The sequence below is a fragment of the Strix aluco genome, chromosome 11, assembly GCF_031877795.1.
Source record: "Strix aluco isolate bStrAlu1 chromosome 11, bStrAlu1.hap1, whole genome shotgun sequence".
Lineage (NCBI taxonomy): Eukaryota > Metazoa > Chordata > Aves > Strigiformes > Strigidae > Strix > Strix aluco.
In genome coordinates this window covers 20,123,236-20,142,878 of record NC_133941.1, presented here as the reverse complement: position 1 = coordinate 20,142,878, position 19,643 = coordinate 20,123,236, and the positions used below count along the sequence as shown (strand labels likewise).

Here is a 19,643-nt window from a genome sequence, read left to right as displayed (position 1 = left end):
GCCACGACATGCCGTGACATCACCCGCTGGCGGTCTGACGTCAACACCCTTGCCCTCGCGCCGCCGGCGGGACCAGCCTTCCCGCCAACGCCCCCCTCGCGCCGGCCCAGCCAATCAGCGAGGCGCTTGCAGCGCGGGTCGCCGAGGCCAATCGCGGGGACGCTTACAGCCAGCCGCTGCGCGCCGGCGCTGGGTTTGACCCTCGGGGGCTGCCGTAGACGCGGCGTCCGCCTCATTGGCCCGGGGCGAGGCGCGCCCGCTGGTGATTGGTGAGCGGCGCGGCGCGCGCGGGGTAGCGCGTGGGCCCGGCCGGGGTCCTCCCGCGGCGCCGTCGGCTGTTCCGGTGCGTCCCCCGAGTCCCCCGGGAGGCCGCCAGCCCCCCCCCGCCATGGCAGCGCAGCTCCCGCTCGGGCCGCGGAAGCGGAGCGGCCCGGTGCTGTGTGGGGCGGGCTGGGCCGGGGCCGCCCGTCCGGTCGCGGCGGGCCGCGGCGGGGCCCTGGAGAACGGCTTCCCGCCTCACAAACGCCCCAAGAGCTCGGGGGCGGCTGGGCCCGACGAGGGGCCGGGAGACCCCTTCGGGGACAACGACGACTTCACGGCGGACGACCTGGAGGAGATCGACATCCTGGCTTCGCAGGCGCTGTCGCAGGAAGCCGCCGCGCCGCGGGCAGACCTGCCGAAACACGCGTGGGGCGCCTTGGGAGCGAGCGGCGCCGAGCGGCGGGCGGCCGCGGGGCTGCCCCGGGCCGGCGCCGCCGCTGCGGGGAGGAAGCTGGCAGGTGGGTGTGCCGCCGCGGGGCTGAGCGTGGCTCGGCCGCGCCGGGGCTTGGTGTAACGAGAGGGAGGTCGGGGGCTCCCCTCCACCGCGCGAGGTGTGGGGCTCGCCCGGACAGTCGGGTCTCGGGTCAAGGGTGACGCGGTTGTTGCTGTCACCTGGGTTCCTGAAGCTGCCCTGCACTGTCAAGCTATTTGGGGATATGTTTGTTATCTCTCCAGGCATTGCTTTGGGTTATCCCACCTGGCTATAGAGCCTCACGGTGGTATGCTAGCTGCTCAGAGAGCTACTGGAGATTCGAAGAAGCAACGTCCGAGCGGTCACGTAGCATTAAACTAGCGGTCCTGGGAACCTGTTCCCTGGCAGTGTGTGTGGTAACGTGTACCAGAAATGTTGGTACTGCCCGCTAAACGTGTTCAGAAAAACAAACGAGTTTCATAAACTTTTAATATGCTTTAAGTATAAATTATAGTATCATGCATGTCGGCTACCAGATTTTTTTTTTGCTAACCGTTAACTTTCACTAGTAAATGCGTAATGTATCTCATATTAATAGTAATTTTCAGAGTTACTTTGAAAAAGCATACAGGGTTTTGTTCATTATTAGAGTCCAAAGGGCTTAAATCTTGTAAGTATGTTTTAGCAATGCTAACATTTCTAATATCCAGGTCAAAAAGTTTTCAGTTAACCCTTATTTGTGCAGGGTGCGTTAACTAAAATGATCCTGGAGGAAACGCTGCATTTCCTGTGGGTCATCTTACTGTTTTAAGATACTAGAAATGTTTGGGGGGCAGGTTTTCTTCTCTGTTTTGAGGATTGATGCATAAACTCTAAGAAAGTTACCGCGGTGATCAGATGCATGCAATTTACCTGTTTGTAGTGACAGTATAAATATTAAGATATTCAGAGGTATGTGATGGTAAATAACAAAATCTTGATGTTAAGTCATCCGTGATGTACATACATCATCCGTGCTTCAGAACAGATCTTGGCTTTTTTCTGCACCAGGGAGCAGTACGGAAGATAGTCTGATGAGAGATGCATTCCAGTTTGAAGTACTGCAAGCACAGCATGAAGAAATTAAACAGAAGGTTAGCAATATCTTCCCCTCCCCTCTAAATATCACATTTTTGGATAGGGCTAACTGAAAGGTGCGTAAGTTCAGTTTCAAGTTATCTTATTCTAATCAAGTTGATTAGTAATCTTTGAAATCCATGGATCTGTTACAAGCGTCATGCTAGAAACAGCTCTAGTAATATTAAGAGTGAGAGCAGTATTTCATTTCTTGGTCATTTCAGATTAGCAAATGCTAATTTGTCAGTTTTACTTGTTTCTTATCAAATTGATTCTCCACTGTCCTGTCAGCAGGGGTCAGCAAAAGTTGTTTTGTGCAACTTAAAGATTTGAGAAAGTAAAGTGACTTTTAAGTTGTGTTATGTTACTTTACCTTCTGATAATCCCTTATGGAAAGATACCGTGGGGAAGAAGTGGGTGCAGAAAAGTAAGAAGGTACAGTTGCCCATACAAAGTCCATCCCTTTTTGGCAAACAGTTTAGGAAGAATGTAAGACCGGAGCAAGTTTATGGTGGTATTTCACCAGAATAGCCTTCTAGCCTCTGGTAAAATTTAATGTAGGTACTTGTATTTAATATTGTATAGTGTATTGTCTTTAAATGTTTGTGTATTTAGTTTTGGATACCTTTTAGTGTGAAAGAGGTCTGCAGCTTAACAACACATTGTGTCAGGAAGTTTCTTTGATTTTATTTTGACCTTTGCACCTAGTGATTTTCAGAGGATGCGTTTTGGTTGTTGTGAGGGGTGGTAAACAGGGAATAACTTGTGCATAGCACTCACACTTCGATAGAGCTTTGTTTCCTCACAGTTGTGCTTTCTCCCAGATGGGAGGCTCCTGCTCTACCTTTCTCTCATCACCCTTACCTCTGTTCTCTGATCTTTCCCCCTTTATTGGGGAAGTTCCCACCTGAACACTGTGTTCAACATGGGGGTACATCATAATTTTACACGGTGGTATAGAGGTGTCTTTCTGCTTTTTTTTTTTCCTATGCTTTTCTGAATAACACATTTATTATCTCTCCAAAGTCTTGTCTCTGAGTGGTGATGGCTGTTCAGAGAGCGTTAGAGACTATGTACGTCGTGAAGATACTGTCTGGGGGTGGTAGCTTGTCTTAGCACAGTGTGCTTGTTGGCTGCCATGCTAGATGAAATATTATAATTAAATTATTGTTATAATCCAAACAATGAATAAATTATTGATGTGTGTTGACTTTTTAAAAAAAAAAAAGAACATAATCACAGAGAAGGGGAAGGAGAAGAATGGTCTCTGTCAGATACTAGGATGGTATATGGAGACATGCCTTTGCTGTCATTTCATAATTCTGTTAGAGAAAACAGTAGCTGAGCCTGATTTAATGAGAAAAAGATTAGAAGCAACATTGCAGAATTTCTGAACTGGGTTACAGGAGCATTCTTCTCCCTAGAAAGTATAAATATACCTAATTTTCAACCACATAGTGATATAAATACATACTTTTGATTATATGCATCCTTTAATGGAATTCATCTGTTTGCAGCTGAAAGAAATGCAGGATGAAATTCTTACTAAAAATGGAGAAATTAAAATTTTGCGTGACTCAATGCAGCAGATGGAGTGTGCTATGGAGGAGCAGAAAAGGTCATACATGCTATTGGAACAGCAAAAATCTCAGACCTTAAGTGAAAAGGAAAAAGAGTTCTCCAAAAAGGTTTGTAAATATGACAGTTACCTGCATGTCACATGCAGAAGCTAATTTTATGACTTAATGATGTCACAGACCGTCTAGTCAAAGGAAGAACATTTGTGTGAAATTTCCAAACAACGTATGCTTTTATTTTCTTATCTAGAAGAAAGAATTTGTAAGAACTTGCTGTGAGGGTTTTCTTCTGCCAAAATAAAAGTAAAATTCAAGTGGTAGAGGTTTTCATTTACTTGTTACTGTTTTTTAAGCAATCCCAAGAACACTAAAATTTGCAATGTATTTTAAAATGGAAAAAAGCAACAGAGCATGCTTTATGACTCTGATCAGATTGCTGTTCCTGTTGCCATCATCTTTCTGAAAGCCCTGAAGAGGACAGTGGCTGCTTTTGCCCCATTTACTCTGCTGTTAACGGCCTCCCTGTAGACACGTTCTGCATGGCACTTGGTGTGTCTTAACAAGTCATATGCTTCTTGCCTGAAATTTTGACACTTGGTTCTAAAATAGTATTAATTGGACTAGCACATGTAAAAATGGAGATGTTACGCAGCGTTCACAGTAAGTAGATGGTAATCTTGAAATCTTACGGTAATTCTAGTTGCTCTGCAGTTAAAACACCTCTAAATTATTCAGTAACAGTAAAATTGTCTTTTTAATTCCTCTTTCAGTTACTGTCATTACAGTCAGAGTTGCAGTTCAAAGATGCAGAAATGAATGAATTAAGAACGCGACTTCAGAACTGTGAAAGAAATAAACACGTCACTCAGACGGTTTTAATGCCAAGGTAGGGGTTTTGGGAAATTAATTTGCGTTCCTTTTTATAATATGTGCGCTTAAACTATTAAAGAGGTTTTCCTTATTCGTGTAACTCTTAGATCCATTGTCTTTAAAAAATGCAACCAAATAAGTCTGTTGACCTCTGTGGAATTTGCTCAGAAAGATCTTGCTTTGTATCTGTGACAGAAATGCAAAGAGTTTAAACATTAATAGATCCTTGTTTATTGTTTAATAAAATAATTACAAAAGAAATATTGATGCATCTAAGTGTTTCATTTTTATTTTAGCCCTAAAAAGAATTTTGCAATACAAGTGAAAGCAGAAGGATGTTCTCCACAGCCTGGAAAAAGATCTTTTCCTACAAAGGAATCCTTCAATGCTGAAACGTCCACTAGACCATTGTGTTCCTCGGGAAATCTCATTGCCCCGACTACTTCGATCAAAGAAGGTAAACCCGTATATAGCTTTGCAGTATTTTTAGCTGCATATGAACATTCTGCCTCAGATAAAGATTTCTGTACTATATGAACAGTTTCAGGAAGTTCACTGTAGAGAAAAACAAGTATTTATTTTGTTTTTGGTTAAATTCCTTTCTGTTTTATACCAATTGACGTTAAATAGCTATGACTGAAATTGCAATCAAGATCATTTTAATTCACAGTTTGGTAATGCTGATATACCAGATGCCAAGATGTCAACAATGAAGTGGCTATTGTAATGAAAAACTTTCATTTATTATGTGATGAACTAAAATATCCAGATTTTTAATCTGCCTTTCTCACTGGATAAAGAAGAACAGAAAATAATTTGCCTGTTTCTTGAATTGGTCTGCTAGTCAGCTAATGCGTTTTTTGTATTCTTGTGGTTTTGGCTTTGAAGTGGACCTTTTGGGGGATTTTATTTTAAAGGGTACATATTTAGCTGTATTGAAAGAAGCAACTGAAACAGTATACTCATTTCCTCTTTTATGTGTAGGACAGTAATTCTCACAAAACTGTATCTTGAAATTCATTCAGTAAAGCTTAGGAAATTAATATATGCATGTATTTGAAGATTGTTACAATATGAAACAAAAATGGTGGTTTTTTAGTAGCAGCTCTGTCTGCCATGTTTCCAATAGGCAACAATAAATGGAAGAAATTTGGACATCATCAACTAATCCTTACAGGAAGAGTCATGAAAAATTTGGGAGGTTACTCTCAGTCACAGTATTCAATCTGAAACTGTATGAGCATTATGAACTCCATCAAAAAGAAAAATACAGTAGCCTTAAAGCATTAGTATTGTTATTTTTTCAGCCTCCTGACTGTTCGTTATAAGAACATTCAATATGCCTACTTGTTTGAAAAACACACTTCATTATTTGTCTTCTGAATGCTGCAAGGCTTTTGGCTTCAGTTTCACTAGTAACTGTGACACATATAGGTGACTGAAAGATTATGAAATGCTCAATTTTATTACTTTTTTTTTTTTAGAATTTTATGTTGATTTTTAACTAATGTCATGTAAATCTCTGCTAGTAGTGGGAATTCAACTTAAGGTATTGTTTTTTTTCTAAAAAAAGTTGAGAGCAATAACACTGAACAATCTGGAGCATCTGACAGTAAAGGTGAAATTATATTCACTTTTCTCATTTATTCTGAGGAGCAATTCTACTTGCATCACAGCTCTTAACTATTGTTTGACATATCTGAGTTATACAAGACATGTTTTTTACTGGTCTACTCTCTGTTTACTTACTATATAACAACTGGCTAACTGAATGTGTGTAAAGGATAGATACAGAGGTATAAGCACTGTAGTTCCTATATTAGACTCATAATTACTGTTTGCTTTAGACAGTAAGATAACCCCTCCTGAAGTTGTATCTGTGAAGCACGAAGCAGTGGGAAAAAACGGTTCCTACAACTCTGTACCTAAACGAAATGCACGAGGTAACTTTAATTCTGTTAATGCAGAAATAATGAGCATTTCTGAGGAACAGCTCAGATGCCTTTACTAGGCAGCGTCATGTGAGGAGCCTGCTATGTACAGTGCCCCTTCAGAGGACAGTGGTGTACAGCTAGTTGCCTTTTGCTTTGAGTATTCTGATTTTGCAGTAAAACATTTCAGATTATATTATCATCATCTTGTATCCTAACAAGACTCTTGTGTTGTTACTCTAGTTAAGAAAAAAAGTTTGCCTGGGTTTTGCTTTATGGAAGGGTACAGATCAAGAGGCATCTTATTACAAGGCTGGCTCTTTCAGTATTAATAAATTATGCTTTTTATTGTAAACCAATATAGAAACAGGAAAATGTATGTTGTTTTGGTTTTTTTAAAATTAAAGTAAAACCAATAAAGCAACGTTTACAACAGTCAACACCAGGAAATCTTCAGGGAACTATTTTATTTCCAATTCCAAATAGAATCACATCACGTAATTTTAATGTCTGGACTGGAACATGGAGGGCAAGTCGTCAGCATAGTTGGGATATATGATCATTTGGGTTGAGCTATTTGGTGTTATGGGATTGTAATTAAAATACTTCTAGATATAATTTGGTTACTACTTAAATCATATCAAGTTAACTTTTCTGAAAAAAATATTTTTTAGAGAAAGAAAATCTGTAATGAAAATGTATTTTGAGGTTGAGAGCATTATAAATAAGGCTAATCTTTTGAAATATTAATTTTTTGTTGTTGTTGTTGATGGTAAAGCTACTCCAAAGACAATTTTGTATCCTTTCAGGTTCTATCTTACTAAATGCACTGATGAAGCAGCCCATTGTCCCTGGGTCATTACTAGGACTCTGCCATCTTCTTAGCAGTAACTCTGAGCCTCTACCTGGAGCTGTATTGCAGCCTAACTATTTGGATACGTAAGTTTTTGTTAAACTGTGTCTGACATGTTCTTAGTATAGTGGCATTCTCTATACCAAGAAATGCTTGTTCATGTAGGATAGCTCATTCATTGTATTAACTACTGTTTTGCTTAGAGTATTTAATGCAAAATTTGGAACATCATTCTGCATCTTTGATTATCATAGATACTAAATAGTGGAATAACACTAAGATATAAACTTGTATGTTAGGGGAAGGCACAAAAGCATGTTTTGTAAAACCTGGGAGTGACTGTTAGCTGCTGTTGTTAGCCACTTAAGCACATAAAACTTGCATTGCAATGAGGGAAGCATATAAATGTGATCATGAGTTAAGCGGGGAGAAAATGCTGAAAATGTGATCAAAACAACAGTAGGATTTATACCTTCAAAGTCTAAACTATGTTCAATTTGTAATGTACAATATATGTGCAATTTTCCAAGATATATTTATAGTGATGGATAAAGCATTTTAAATATGAATATTGCATATAAATTATAGTAGTTTTTCACTTTCAGGAGCTACAGTTTAATTCTTTAAATACCTTTTGCTTTTCTGATTTGTTATTTTATTAGTAATTCTTGTGTTTTGTGGGTTCATAGCAAGGCTCATGTCTCGTGGCCCTTGCCATTTATGCAAGTAGAGGTGGTCCATTTGGCCTTTGTAGCTGCAGTTTGACTAGTTAATAGCTGAACTCTCTCCCCCTCCTTCTTCTCTGTCTTCCCCCACCCCCCTCTCTGGCCAAGAAAATAATTTTTTATTGTCCTTGTAGTCCTTTAAAGGCCCCTAAATATTACAGATCAGTAATGTACAGATACTTGTTCTTCCCAGAAGCTACCAAATAACATCAGGGGAAGATAATATGACAGGTCATCAAAAGCATGAAACTGGAAGTTTCAAATGTAGTTTCAGACAATGGCTTATAGTGAGCTGCTGAAGTTACTCAGCTGTAAGCTCTGACTACTTTGACAGGGCCTAGGAATGCTTTGAAATTGCTCTTCCATGCAGGTATCGAGGAGTAGGATTCCCCTCCCCCCCCCCCCGCCACTTATATTTTATTTTGGGAACAGACATCTCTTATTACTCTAGCCTTTCTATTACTTGATTCAGAATATGGATAACTCAAATATCAACTATGTTCTCTGTCTTTTCTTCTGAAGTATTTTCCTTCTTTTAACTTTATTTGGATAGGAAGTCCACACAACTACCCAGCAGCAGGACAACTCAAGAAGAAATTGCTCCTCTTGTATCCCTGCGAGAAGCTCAAGAACTTGCAGTAACAGGATTGAACTTCATCGCTATGGACGAAGGATTATCTGAAGGAAGCCCAACAGAAAGCCAGGGAGAGTTCTTGCACCTCACACGCCGCAACATCCGAGGCGCCGTGCATCTCTTGCCCTTGGTAGAACACCATATTGGCGCATACTGTCAAGCGGTACAATCGGCGGACAAGTCAGTAAATGGTTCTTGTGGAAACCATTCAGCTGTTTCTCCCAGAACCAACACAAATATGGTGTCAAGTAAGGAGGATGTCAGGTTGTCTCTTGAAGAAACTGCAGTTATATCACTGGGTATTCTTTATTATTTGGCATTTTATAGCTGGGATGTTGTCCACACGTTGCTATCTACTGAAGTGGAAAAAAATTCTGCTGCTGGAGATGAACAGGTTTCCAAGATGGACAAAAATGTGTTGTGTGAAAATAAAGAAGATACCAGGACACAAGGAGGGCTGCCTGTAGCCCCACAGGATGCTCCCAGTAATGATCAAACTCAGCATTCTTTGTTTAAAAAGCTGCTTCAGGTTTTAGCTTTTTCTGCTACAAGAGGCTCCCAGACTGATAGGATACTGAACCAAAGCCTAAAAGTTTTGGTGAAATTAGCTGAAAAGTCAACAATGGACTTGCTAATAAAGTAAGTCAGTAATAGCTTTAAAATTATTTCAGACTCTGTTGTTTAGCAATTTTCATTCTCTGTTGAAACAAATTTGTGCAGATGACAGTAGAAGTTTTGACATGTATGAGAGAATATCACATTTCTCAGATCACCTTTGAGAAGCAGTTGAGGATCTTTCTACTGCCTTTGCTGCTAATGGATGTGATAACCACCCTGATCAGTAACAAGATTTGCTTATGATATTTATAGGAAGCAGATGCTGTTGCCTCACTGCATAGCTGTCACTTGAAAGTGAGAAAACTTCTTAAGGCCATATGCAGTTGATCAGAATATCTAACATTCATTTTGGGTTTTTGCAATTGCTGGGAGATGCCTAAGGAATGAAAGCAGAGGGTCTGATTCTGGTAGGTAGAATGTCACGCAGAAGTGAGGCATTTCATCTGCTAATGGTCTAATATACACAACCATAGTACGAATTGCACACTGACTGCCAAAGATAACTGTGTTTTTCAGTACACTTAGTACTTATGACATGTAAGTTGAGATCAGGCATGTTTTGAATGGCTAAAAAGGCACAAATTATGATGCTGTATACAAGAAATAGCGTATTTTCAACTTGTCGGTGCATTTCCCATTTCTAACTGAGTTTTCTTTTGAAGTTTTCAGCACTTACTGAGTAGCCAGATACTGCTGCATTGTCTGTGTCCAGAAACCCCTTTGCCCGCTGTCCTCTTGACCGTGAGACTGTTGTCTATTCTTGCTCAACACCATATGTTGGTTGCTCAACTTTGTTCTCATTCAGGTAAAAGACTGCATAACACAGAGAACTGTTATCAGTTGAATGTTAGAGTGACTAGAAAGTAATGCAAATAGGCCTTGCTCCAAAGTGTTAAAACCCCCAAAGGCAAAAAGCCTGCTACGTTACCTGAAAAATTGCTTTCTAGTGCAGTGTTTCAGTTATTGTTTGAGGAGTGGTTTGTCTTGTGGCATCTGTCTACATACAGTGCTTTTGATACCCATGTGGATTTTTAAAACTGCTTTCCAGATTAATGTTTATTATGTTAAAGGTTGATGAGGAAAAAGGGGCTTTTGAGGAGGTTTGAAGTTTAATTTATTTGCACTCCTGACATTGTTGCGTTTAGGGATGCATGACCAATAGTCTTTGTTCAGTTCCTTATGAGTGAAGTAGGACAGTATTACCACAAATACATAAATAAAGTTTAGGGATACTAGTTTCTTCAGCACTGCTTAATATGTCTGAAGTAAAGCAAGAAGTTGAGCCTGTATCATGAGGCCCAGGACAGCACTCTACCTATTTTCTGAAATGTTTTCTTGTGCAACAAAATTAATTTTTGTTATGAACAATTGACTAGTTGGGAAAAGAATGAAGTTATCTCTATTTCAGACACCTGCCTCCTTCTTGCACTGTACATGTATATTACATCAAGACCAGATAAATCAGCATCTGAAATGCTTTGGCTTCAGCTGGAACAAGAGGTAACCACAGCTTTGTTCATATGCTTTTTCTTGCTACTTCCAGTTGAGGGAGTAGGAGGAGCAGGGTAATGCACAAATTGTCCGAAAACAAGTTCGTTCTCCAGCTGAAATAGAACACCAAAAGTATTGTCTTGCAGTAAGGGATTACACTGTTTTTTAAGAGTAGCTGCCTGAAACTGAATTGGTAATTATTCTTAAAGAGAACATCAGTCATAACAGTCATAGTTTAGTCTCAGAAAGATCCCAGGATGGCTGTGAATTTTCAACACTAAGCTTTTTTTTTGCTTTTAGATTGATAGAGGAATGAAAGGAAGCAAGATCTAGGATTTATTTTGATTGTATGTATTAATTCTGAACTGTACCTTATGAGTTACTATATATAAAAGGCAGTCTATAGTGATTTAGGATTATATTCATTGTATTCAGTGTAAATCCTAGCTTGCTGTATAATAATCATGATTATCTATAGGAAGAAGAGCTTTTTGAACTTAATTTGTATTGGTTGTACTGACAGTGGTGACTTGAGGTTCTACTGTTTGTTCCACTTCTGCTTTCGTTTGAAAGAATTTTGAACCATTTTCATTATCACTGCACCTCATTAGTCTTTCTCATCAGAAAGTTGGAAAGGTTTCTATGCAAGGCAAATTCTGTGTCTAAAGTTTTACAGGGAAAAAAGAATTTTTGGGGTAAAGAATGATCAACTGTTAAGAAAAAAACAAGAATGTTTGAAACTAGTAATGAAATATTTCTACCTCCCTTTATTTGCAGCTTAGTAGTTTGATAATTCTGCAGAACACTAGTGCTCATTATAATGCAATCTGTGTTTTTGTAATAGACAGTTAGACTCCTGACACGGTGTATGCGGTGTTCCAGTCCCGCGGTTTTATTGCCTGGTACAGACTGCCAATGTAATCTTGAGGTATGTCACTACAGTGGCTGAGTTTAATCTACTCAGAACTTAAAGGTACTCAATGCTGAAATAGCTTTTTTGCCCTTAGCTACAATGAAACAAGTGCACTGTAAAGGATGCCAACTTCTAGGGAGCTTGCTTTTGCTTGCTAGAAAATATTCTGAAATTTGGAGAGATTAATCGGTAAATTTCATAATGGAGTAAGTTTTTCTGCTGTAATTTTTGTGTATTGAGGCACTTTTTTCCTCTTGCAGGTGGTTAAAGCACTAATTATAATGTTACATAGACAGTGGATGAAGATTAGAAGATCTGAGAACAGCTTGTGTGTATATAAGGAACAAATTACCCAGTTTTTACGGGATGCTGTTTTACTCTTACACAGCCTTTCTCAGAAAGATAAACTCTTTCACGAACACTGTTTGGAAGTTCTCCATCATTATGATCAAGCCATGCCAGGCATAAGAGCCATTCTCAAAAAGACTCAAAAACTGAGTGCCTATGAAGGTAAAACAAGTCAAATGATAATGTTGGCTTTTTCCATGCTGTAGAAATAGAAATTCCACTTCTGTCCCTTTCCCCATTTAACAAGGGCCAAAATACCATGGATGGCTGTTGCTCAGACCTCTGAAGGCAGTCCCTAATTGAGTGCTTCTCAATCTTCCTTATACTGAATCACAACTCTGCTGTTCTTCTTTAGTAGTTCTTTTCTCCATAGAAATATGTCCCTACTATCTGATCAGACAAAATCCTATACTCCAGCTCTTTAAGTAGAACAAGCTGCACTATACATTAAAGAAAAAAATCATTATTCCAATTCTCCAATTAGCATTACACCTTGTCTGCAATTGTTGTTTTTCCCCTATATCCTTAACATCTTTTCTTCCTCTTCTACCCCCAACCTGCCTTCATTACCCCAAAAGCTTCTCTAGCCCATGTCCATCTGGACTTTCCCCTTGCTTTGTGCACTTCTGGTGTCTGTTCCCTAGAGAGCGCTAATCTTGTGAAACTACCTCTCCTCCTTGTACCTTGATGCCATTTCTTCATTCACTCGTGGCATTATTTACATGTGTGTTGTGGCACCAGTATGTCAGTAAGGCGCTTGCTACAAGATACCAGGCAAGGCATCTAGTCTTACTCAGAGCCAGAGTGATAAATTCTTCATTGCTGGTGTATGTATTGCATCAGTAAGGCAGATCATACAAGCATGCCATTGGAGCATCCCAAGGTTTTCTAGAACTTTTGTCTAGTTGTGCTTGGGAACAGACCAGAACAGTGTAACAGCTTGTGATGTTGGTGCACATGTGTGCTTGCAAACCTGCAGTTAGCGTTCAGGTTCTTTCTTTAAAACACAAAATCCTATGTTTTTGTCCTAGTGATTTTTTTAAAACTAGCTAACAAAAATGAGGTTTTCAACTGAATAAGTAGTCAGAACTAGTTGCAAAATAACAAAGTGCCCTTTATTGTTTTTCCGCTAATAGCTAAATTTAATTGACTGCCCAAGATAGTTGTCTCCTTTAATACCTAAAAAGGCATTAAAGAGGGGGAGAATTTTGTATGACAAAATACATACCTAAAGACCTGTTTGCATGGAACCTTGCAAAAAAAATATTTGCTGTAGCCTTCTACAGTCAGTATGTTTTAAAATGCAAACAGAAACCAGCTATAATTATACTATATCAAGTAGAAAAGTAACTCAAACATGGTTTTTTTGGTTGTTTTTGCAGAGCTGATTTTGGATGAATTATATCCTCCTGAGCCAGAGGCAGAAGATCAAGGAATGGACTCCAGCTAGCCAACATCTAGCGAAGATCTCTGTCCTTCCTCATCTAAATCACAATAATCATTGCCAGTGTAAATCTGAAATTTAAATCATCTGTTAAATGATAACCTAAAGGTTGCACTCAAATGCAGCACAACTAAGACATTTCTTTGCTGTGATTAAGTGCCATCTAAATGTAGCTGAAAGCAGAGAAATTTTGATGTAAGAATTTTACAGCAATGTACTGTTTTGCTGTGCAAAACCATGCCATGGCTTATGACTGGTTCTGTTTATGAATTTTGTACTTTATGAAATTGCTGTGAATGGAATGGAAATTTCACTATTCTCCATTTTACTGTGACTACAGCTGAATTTATGATGCTGAATGTGCTGAGATGTTTGGGATTCCTGCGTTCATTTGAAAGTCTTTTGAAGATACTTTTGCAGCTGTAACACTTCCCTGCTTGACTTCCAGAATTTTCATGTTGATATTAGTAAACAGTTCACTGTGATTTTAAAAACCTTTCTAAAAATAACTTAATAGTTGGCAGTTCAGTTCTGAGCAAGAAATTCAAAGCCCTGTAATGATCACCTGAGTTCACTCATTTTTCTGCATTTCATAAATCTGCCAAAAGTGTAACTATTGGGGTGCCAACACAAAAAATACTAGTTACTTTGGAAGAGTAAGATGGTAATGTTGAGGAGAGTGAGAGAAGGGTATTTAAATGTGTGCAGAATGACTGGTTTTTTTGGTTGTAGTATCCAGATAGGCACTGCAGTAAAGATGAATGAGCATCTCATTCCTCAGATACAGCACTGAAGATTGGAGTAAGAACAATACCCCTTCACATGTCTGTGACTATCTGCTGTCATACTCGGCTGCAGGTATCAGCTGAACCTTAGACCCTAGAAAGGGAAGTGAGAGTGTGCTACTAAAATGAGCCTACAGGTTTATTTCTAAATAATTTGGAAAGCTTTCTCCATTTTTTGACAGATACTTGATTCAGAACAAGCCTGGCTCCAGGGACCAGGAGGTGAGACAGTACTACAGTGGGAAGGAAGCCCTTGGAAAATTGGGAAACATCCAGTTCTCTGGTCACAACCCCCAGAGGTTGTGTCCTGCCCTGGTGTCCCTGGGCAAAGAGCCCCACTCCAGTGTGCTGAACAAGCTCTTGACTTAGCTTTCACTTTTGAAGAGAACTTTCCCAGAAACCACTCTGGGAGTAACTAGTGTCATAATTCAGCATCTCCCTAGGTACAAAGCTTCACTCCTTCCTCCCACAACACAGCCTAAGGCTAAGCCTCCTCTGAGCAGCAGCTGGCACAGCTCCAGACATGGCCTGTTTGTTTCTGTAAAAAACAAGCTGCCAACTGCTCCTCTCAGTTAACAGGTTTCAAGTCCCTTGTAGCATCTGGAGAGCTGCCATTTCCTGCCTAAATGCAGCAAGGACACACAGGCACATAACAGCATCTATGCTTGCATGGTCAGAACCCTAGAACTGCCACCAGGGCACTGGACAAGACATGCTACAGAAGTTTCAGCATGACATAAAATCATTTGACTTGTCCACTTAAAAATACACATCACACCCCACCCCAAAAAAAACCTCCAAAATGCAAAACCTGGCATTTCCTGGCCTTCATGACTAGAGAGAAGCGCCCTTTCCTTACTCAAAACCAAAATAACTATGAAGATAATTCTTGAAAAATAGTCCTACAAGCATGAGCAGTGGTAAAGCAGTATCTGTCAGTTAACCTGCTCTGAGTGACTAAATTTGTTAGGACAACTCTAAGATATGATAGTCACAATATCCCAAAACACAGTGATCTGCCATCACTTTTCAACTGCTGTATGCCTGTTCTCACCACCTAATTTCTTTAAAAATAGTTTGAGTTTATAGAGACAAGATGCATTGAAACCCCTTCTTTGGGTGAATAAGCCAAATGAACTGTTAAGAGGAGTTTGGATGAAAACCAGTTAAGGAATCCCAAATTGTTGAAGCAATCCAGTTATAAAAACTTGTTTAAAAAATTCTTGGCCTCATCTAAAGGGTGTGTATATGGCAACTTGGTAAAAGTTACTGATAAGCTTTATAAACACAGAAATATTATCTGTGGAAAAAAATGCTAGGAAATTACCCCTAACTGTTCCCTTCTGGCACTGAATCCCCTCCCATCCACCCACTCTAACAGACAACACCCTAACATGTATGTCTGCACTCATCCCACTTTTGACTTTAAAGTGGTATAGCCCAGGCTATATACAAACCAACCGACCCTACACCTTCACTGGTAGAAATGACAGTAACATCATGGTATTAGGAAATTAAGCCATAGCATGTAACAGTGAGGGCATTTTCTGTAACTGAGAAGTTCACACTTCTAAGGAAAAATGAGGCTGTACTAAAGAGAAAAAGACAGACATAGGTATACTTACAGAACTGCCGAAATTCATTATTTGTTAAGCCATTTACAGTGACCAATCTTCTGTCAGAATTATTGCAATTATTCCATAAAAATCTGTAACTCTTTACATTTTCTTGGGATTAAAGAGATCCAATCATGTATGCAACAGCTGATCACCCCCTGAAAAAAAAATGAAGCATTTTTACAGATGGTGGGGCTACTGGTTTACTATCTTCATGACCTAAAAGTAACAGAACTCAAGACTGTTCTTATCAGACACTCCCTGAAGAATTCAGAGCAGAGCAGCTTTTTTCAAGGCCAGTTTGCATTTTCCCAACATGTTATAGATCAACTGTGCCTCCATTAAAAAGGAATTTACTCTGGCATCGAGCACAGTCATACGGAGTATTGAGCAACAACAAAAAACACCACTCATGTTCTATACAGATTATCACATTCCTCAGTCAGCAGCAGCCACCCATCTGTTTTCTTGCCCATGGGGATGGCAACTGGAGTCCCCTTTGCTGAAAGCTGACCTAAGTATAGCTGGCTTTTTCCTTCCCAATGAACTGTGCTGAGCAGACAGGACTAAAGCGAGGCAGGAGCTGGATAAAGCAAGCAATCACCTCTACTAGTTTACCCATTACTCAGGCAACTTTATGCAAAAAGGAGGATGATAGCCTTGCTGACTTGTATTTTAAGATCTACTGACCCTACCTCTTCAACAGCTGCAGCACAAGAGGAGGTATTGCATTGCCAAGCATCTTCCTGTGGGCATTCAAGGACCTGAGGTACTGCATGGATTCAAACACACAGCAGTTTATTTCTACTAAAGCTATGTACAGAGATAAAGTAAATGATGCTTCATTGGCTAAAATATTGAGGGAATTTGCACACCTTATTTTCTACAACTTCTAGAATCATTGAATAGTTGAGGTTGGAAGGGGCCTCTGCACGTCAGTCATCTAGTCCAACCCTGGATCAAAGCAAACTTCCACAGACAAGACAAAGAACTGTTTTGTGTCATGTCAGGCCTCAAAGCACATTTTTTAAAACCAAGCTGTAATAGGTGAAAATGGCAAATACAAAATACCTCATCATGTAGCATGCAACATCTGAGTTTTTATTCATATTAATCCCGCTGGTGTGAAGTACTGCTTAAGAAAGTTTAGCCTGTGCTAAACTATTAGAACAGTAAGTTATTTAACCACTGAATAACGTTTTTGTTAGTAATATTATTTACAGTTATATTAAGGTTAAATGCAGCAGTTCCGATCTGCCTTAAAGACTCTGTATTATCTGCTGTGAATGTAACAGCAAATACAAACTTACATTTACAGTGTAAATTGTTAAAAACTATACATAATTGATTATAATTTAGCAGACTGATAAAAAAAGGTGGTCTGTGAGCTTTATAAAGACCGACAAACTCACTGCGGCTGAAGTTTATCAAAATGTTTCCAAGAGTGAGGGCCAACATGTTCAGCACAAAGTTTAACTGCAAACAGCTAGCAATGTGCTGAGCACACTGTCCCTGCAGCAGCTACGTATAAATTCACCTTGGACTAATCTGAAAGGTTTTAGTCCTAAAGCTTCTAAGTGAAATAGTGCTCTGAATAGCTGCTCAAGTGGTAACCTGCTTTTGAAAATACCTAGAGGAAACAAGCTTGTTTATATTGTTATTGCATTCCAAGCAGTCTCCTAAACAGAGATAATACAGAACAGTCACTTTTTCTGTCTATGCACTAGTCTCACTGTAGCAGAACAAATTTGCTAAAGACCTCCTTTACAGCACAGCTGTGCTGCAACACCTGTCCAGCAGTCTATAAAGCAGATCCTACCTGATTCCAGGGCCAAAGTAACATTGGAGAGTGAACCACAAAAACCAGCTGCAGGAGCAACAAATGTTAGAATGAAAAGTCTCCAGTAACTGATTTAAAAGCTATTTTGACCGCAGTAAGGGAAATGGGGTATCAGAGATTAATTTATACATATCTTGACCTGTTCTTCAACACTAGTGAAACAAAAAGTGAAACAGCCACCTGACTTGTCAGTTTGCAGAAGGAGGGAGAGCACTGAGACAGAAATGGCATCTCTTCCGAACCTGCACAGCACGCTGCAGCCCCAGTGCAACCAGAGAGGGCCCCTGCCTCACTGTGCCAGACAGTGCCTCCTTGCCATCCAGTATTGACAAAAGTAGTTAGCAGTGTCTCAAACCTAAAGAAATCACTCTGCAACAGAAGGACATCCTTTATAACATGCCCTTAGTGGAGACTGCCATAAAAAGGTGAAGCAGAGGAGACTACTCCATCAACACAGATGCCTGAGCTCTTGAAAGGATCAAATAACTTATTTCTTCAGCTTTATCTCACCTCTAACAGGTTTAACTTGTATACTTTTTTCCCCTCCTATACAACTTAATTAAAAGCTGTATATCTGACCAGGTTCCTGTGATGCAGGCTATACTAACAAGTAGATGAGGACAAAAAGTAACCAGAGGGAGGAAAAATAGGCCCCAAACCACTGGCTAAAGCAAACCTGGCAAGTTAGCATACATGCTTAGATATGATACTAATTTTCCATACTTAAAAAAAAATAAATAGGAGAGAACTGCTTGTTTGGCAATAATTGCTAGTTTTCCCCTCTTTTCTGTCCAGCTCCTCCATGCAACCCTGCATGGTTTTAAGATGCATGCCAAGGTCTGTTCTGGAAAAATTCACTCTACCATAAACAACTGCTGATTAAAACATTATGAAAACATAACCAGCAGTATTTCTCACCTAACCCCTAGCTCTCAACATTTCAGTTCATCGGTTTGATCTCCTATATGACATTTTGCTGCAGTTTTAGAGAGTGAAGGTACCTTTGAAACCCTATGTGCTTGTTAAAGGAAATCTGAAGGTTTTAAACAAAACACTAGGTTCCTCAGACCTGTGCACAGAGAGAAGGGAAGGCACGCAGCTTTTCTCTGAACAGAAGGAAGCTTCTCTGCATGTCACTTCTCAAATTCAGCCATATTGCACAGATGCACCTGCTAAAACGTCATGGGAAAAGAAAGAGATGAACTAAAAAGTAGTGGCAACAGAAACATCAGAAATAACTCTGCAATATCCTGGTATAATTTCTAGCCCACACATTAACTTTCTAGATTTAGGTTTTTAGGAGCATACATTTTGTCTGCTGTCCCCAGTTAACTAATAGAAATTCTGTGAGAAAATGTGAAATAAAATTGGAAGTGAAACGATCTGTATTTCACCTTCAACACATTATCAGCCTGCAGCTGAAACTCCAACAAATTCAAGAAGTAACATTACAAACCCACCTGATTATTCCATGATAAACAACTCTTTCAGAACAAGCTTGGGTGGGGGGTTGGGTGCACTTTTTTTTTTTTTTTTAACATCCCATTTCCCCCCCCCTCCCCTTTTCTTTTAAATCCTACATTGGAAACTTAGCTGGCAATTCAAGGTAATAATGATTATATACTGAACACTCTCAACCAGTTCAGTACTACTGGGCATCTTACAAAACCCATTCTTGACCTGCCCAAACAAAATATTTTCAAGTAAAAGACTAATGAGTCAGGAGCATAAACACAAACTTTCAGAAGACTTTTTTTTTTTTCAAAACTATTGAAAGTACACAAAAATATCAGCAAAAGTGTTTTCACACGGAGTAGAAATGCTTTCACTTACCACACGCTGAATTGGTCAAGTTGATAACTGAGGCATGATATTCAACACACAAGTCAAAATACGAGTTTAGAAGATACTAAACTTTAATAAAATTATAGACAACTTTGAAGTCTACCATCTTGTCTACACTAGACTTTTCAAATGTCTTGGGATTTGTTAGCTAATACATTCAAACTTCATGCATTTCATTTACTCCTCAGGCTAGACAAGGCCTTAGAAGCAATCCTTTTAGATTAGCTTTGAAGCATACTGTCAGAACATCATTCAGGAGCTTATGCTGTCCTTGCTTTACGCTGTGACCTGTAATTTTGATTAG

At 39.6% G+C, this 19,643-nt stretch overlaps 1 protein-coding gene and 1 long non-coding RNA gene across 2 annotated transcripts; one reads left to right on the top strand and one right to left on the bottom strand.

Moving 5' to 3' along the window:
- Positions 1-264: 264 nt before the first annotated feature.
- Positions 265-13,814, top strand: ATRIP (ATR interacting protein). Its single transcript, XM_074836576.1, has 13 exons — positions 265-779; positions 1,784-1,866; positions 3,367-3,537; positions 4,197-4,312; positions 4,593-4,753; positions 6,144-6,239; positions 7,037-7,166; positions 8,359-9,078; positions 9,720-9,862; positions 10,466-10,557; positions 11,393-11,476; positions 11,722-11,971; positions 13,192-13,814. Exons 1-13 carry the CDS (start codon positions 389-391, stop codon positions 13,257-13,259), a joined length of 2,505 nt encoding a protein of 834 aa, XP_074692677.1. The 5' UTR covers positions 265-388; the 3' UTR covers positions 13,260-13,814.
- LOC141928411 (uncharacterized) lies at positions 1,745-15,911 on the bottom strand. Its single transcript, XR_012624751.1, has 3 exons — positions 15,664-15,911; positions 9,734-9,870; positions 1,745-1,833 (listed from the first exon to the last, which is right to left on the bottom strand). It is a non-coding gene; the product is annotated as an uncharacterized LOC141928411 (long non-coding RNA).
- Between the last annotated feature and the right edge of the window lie 3,732 nt (positions 15,912-19,643).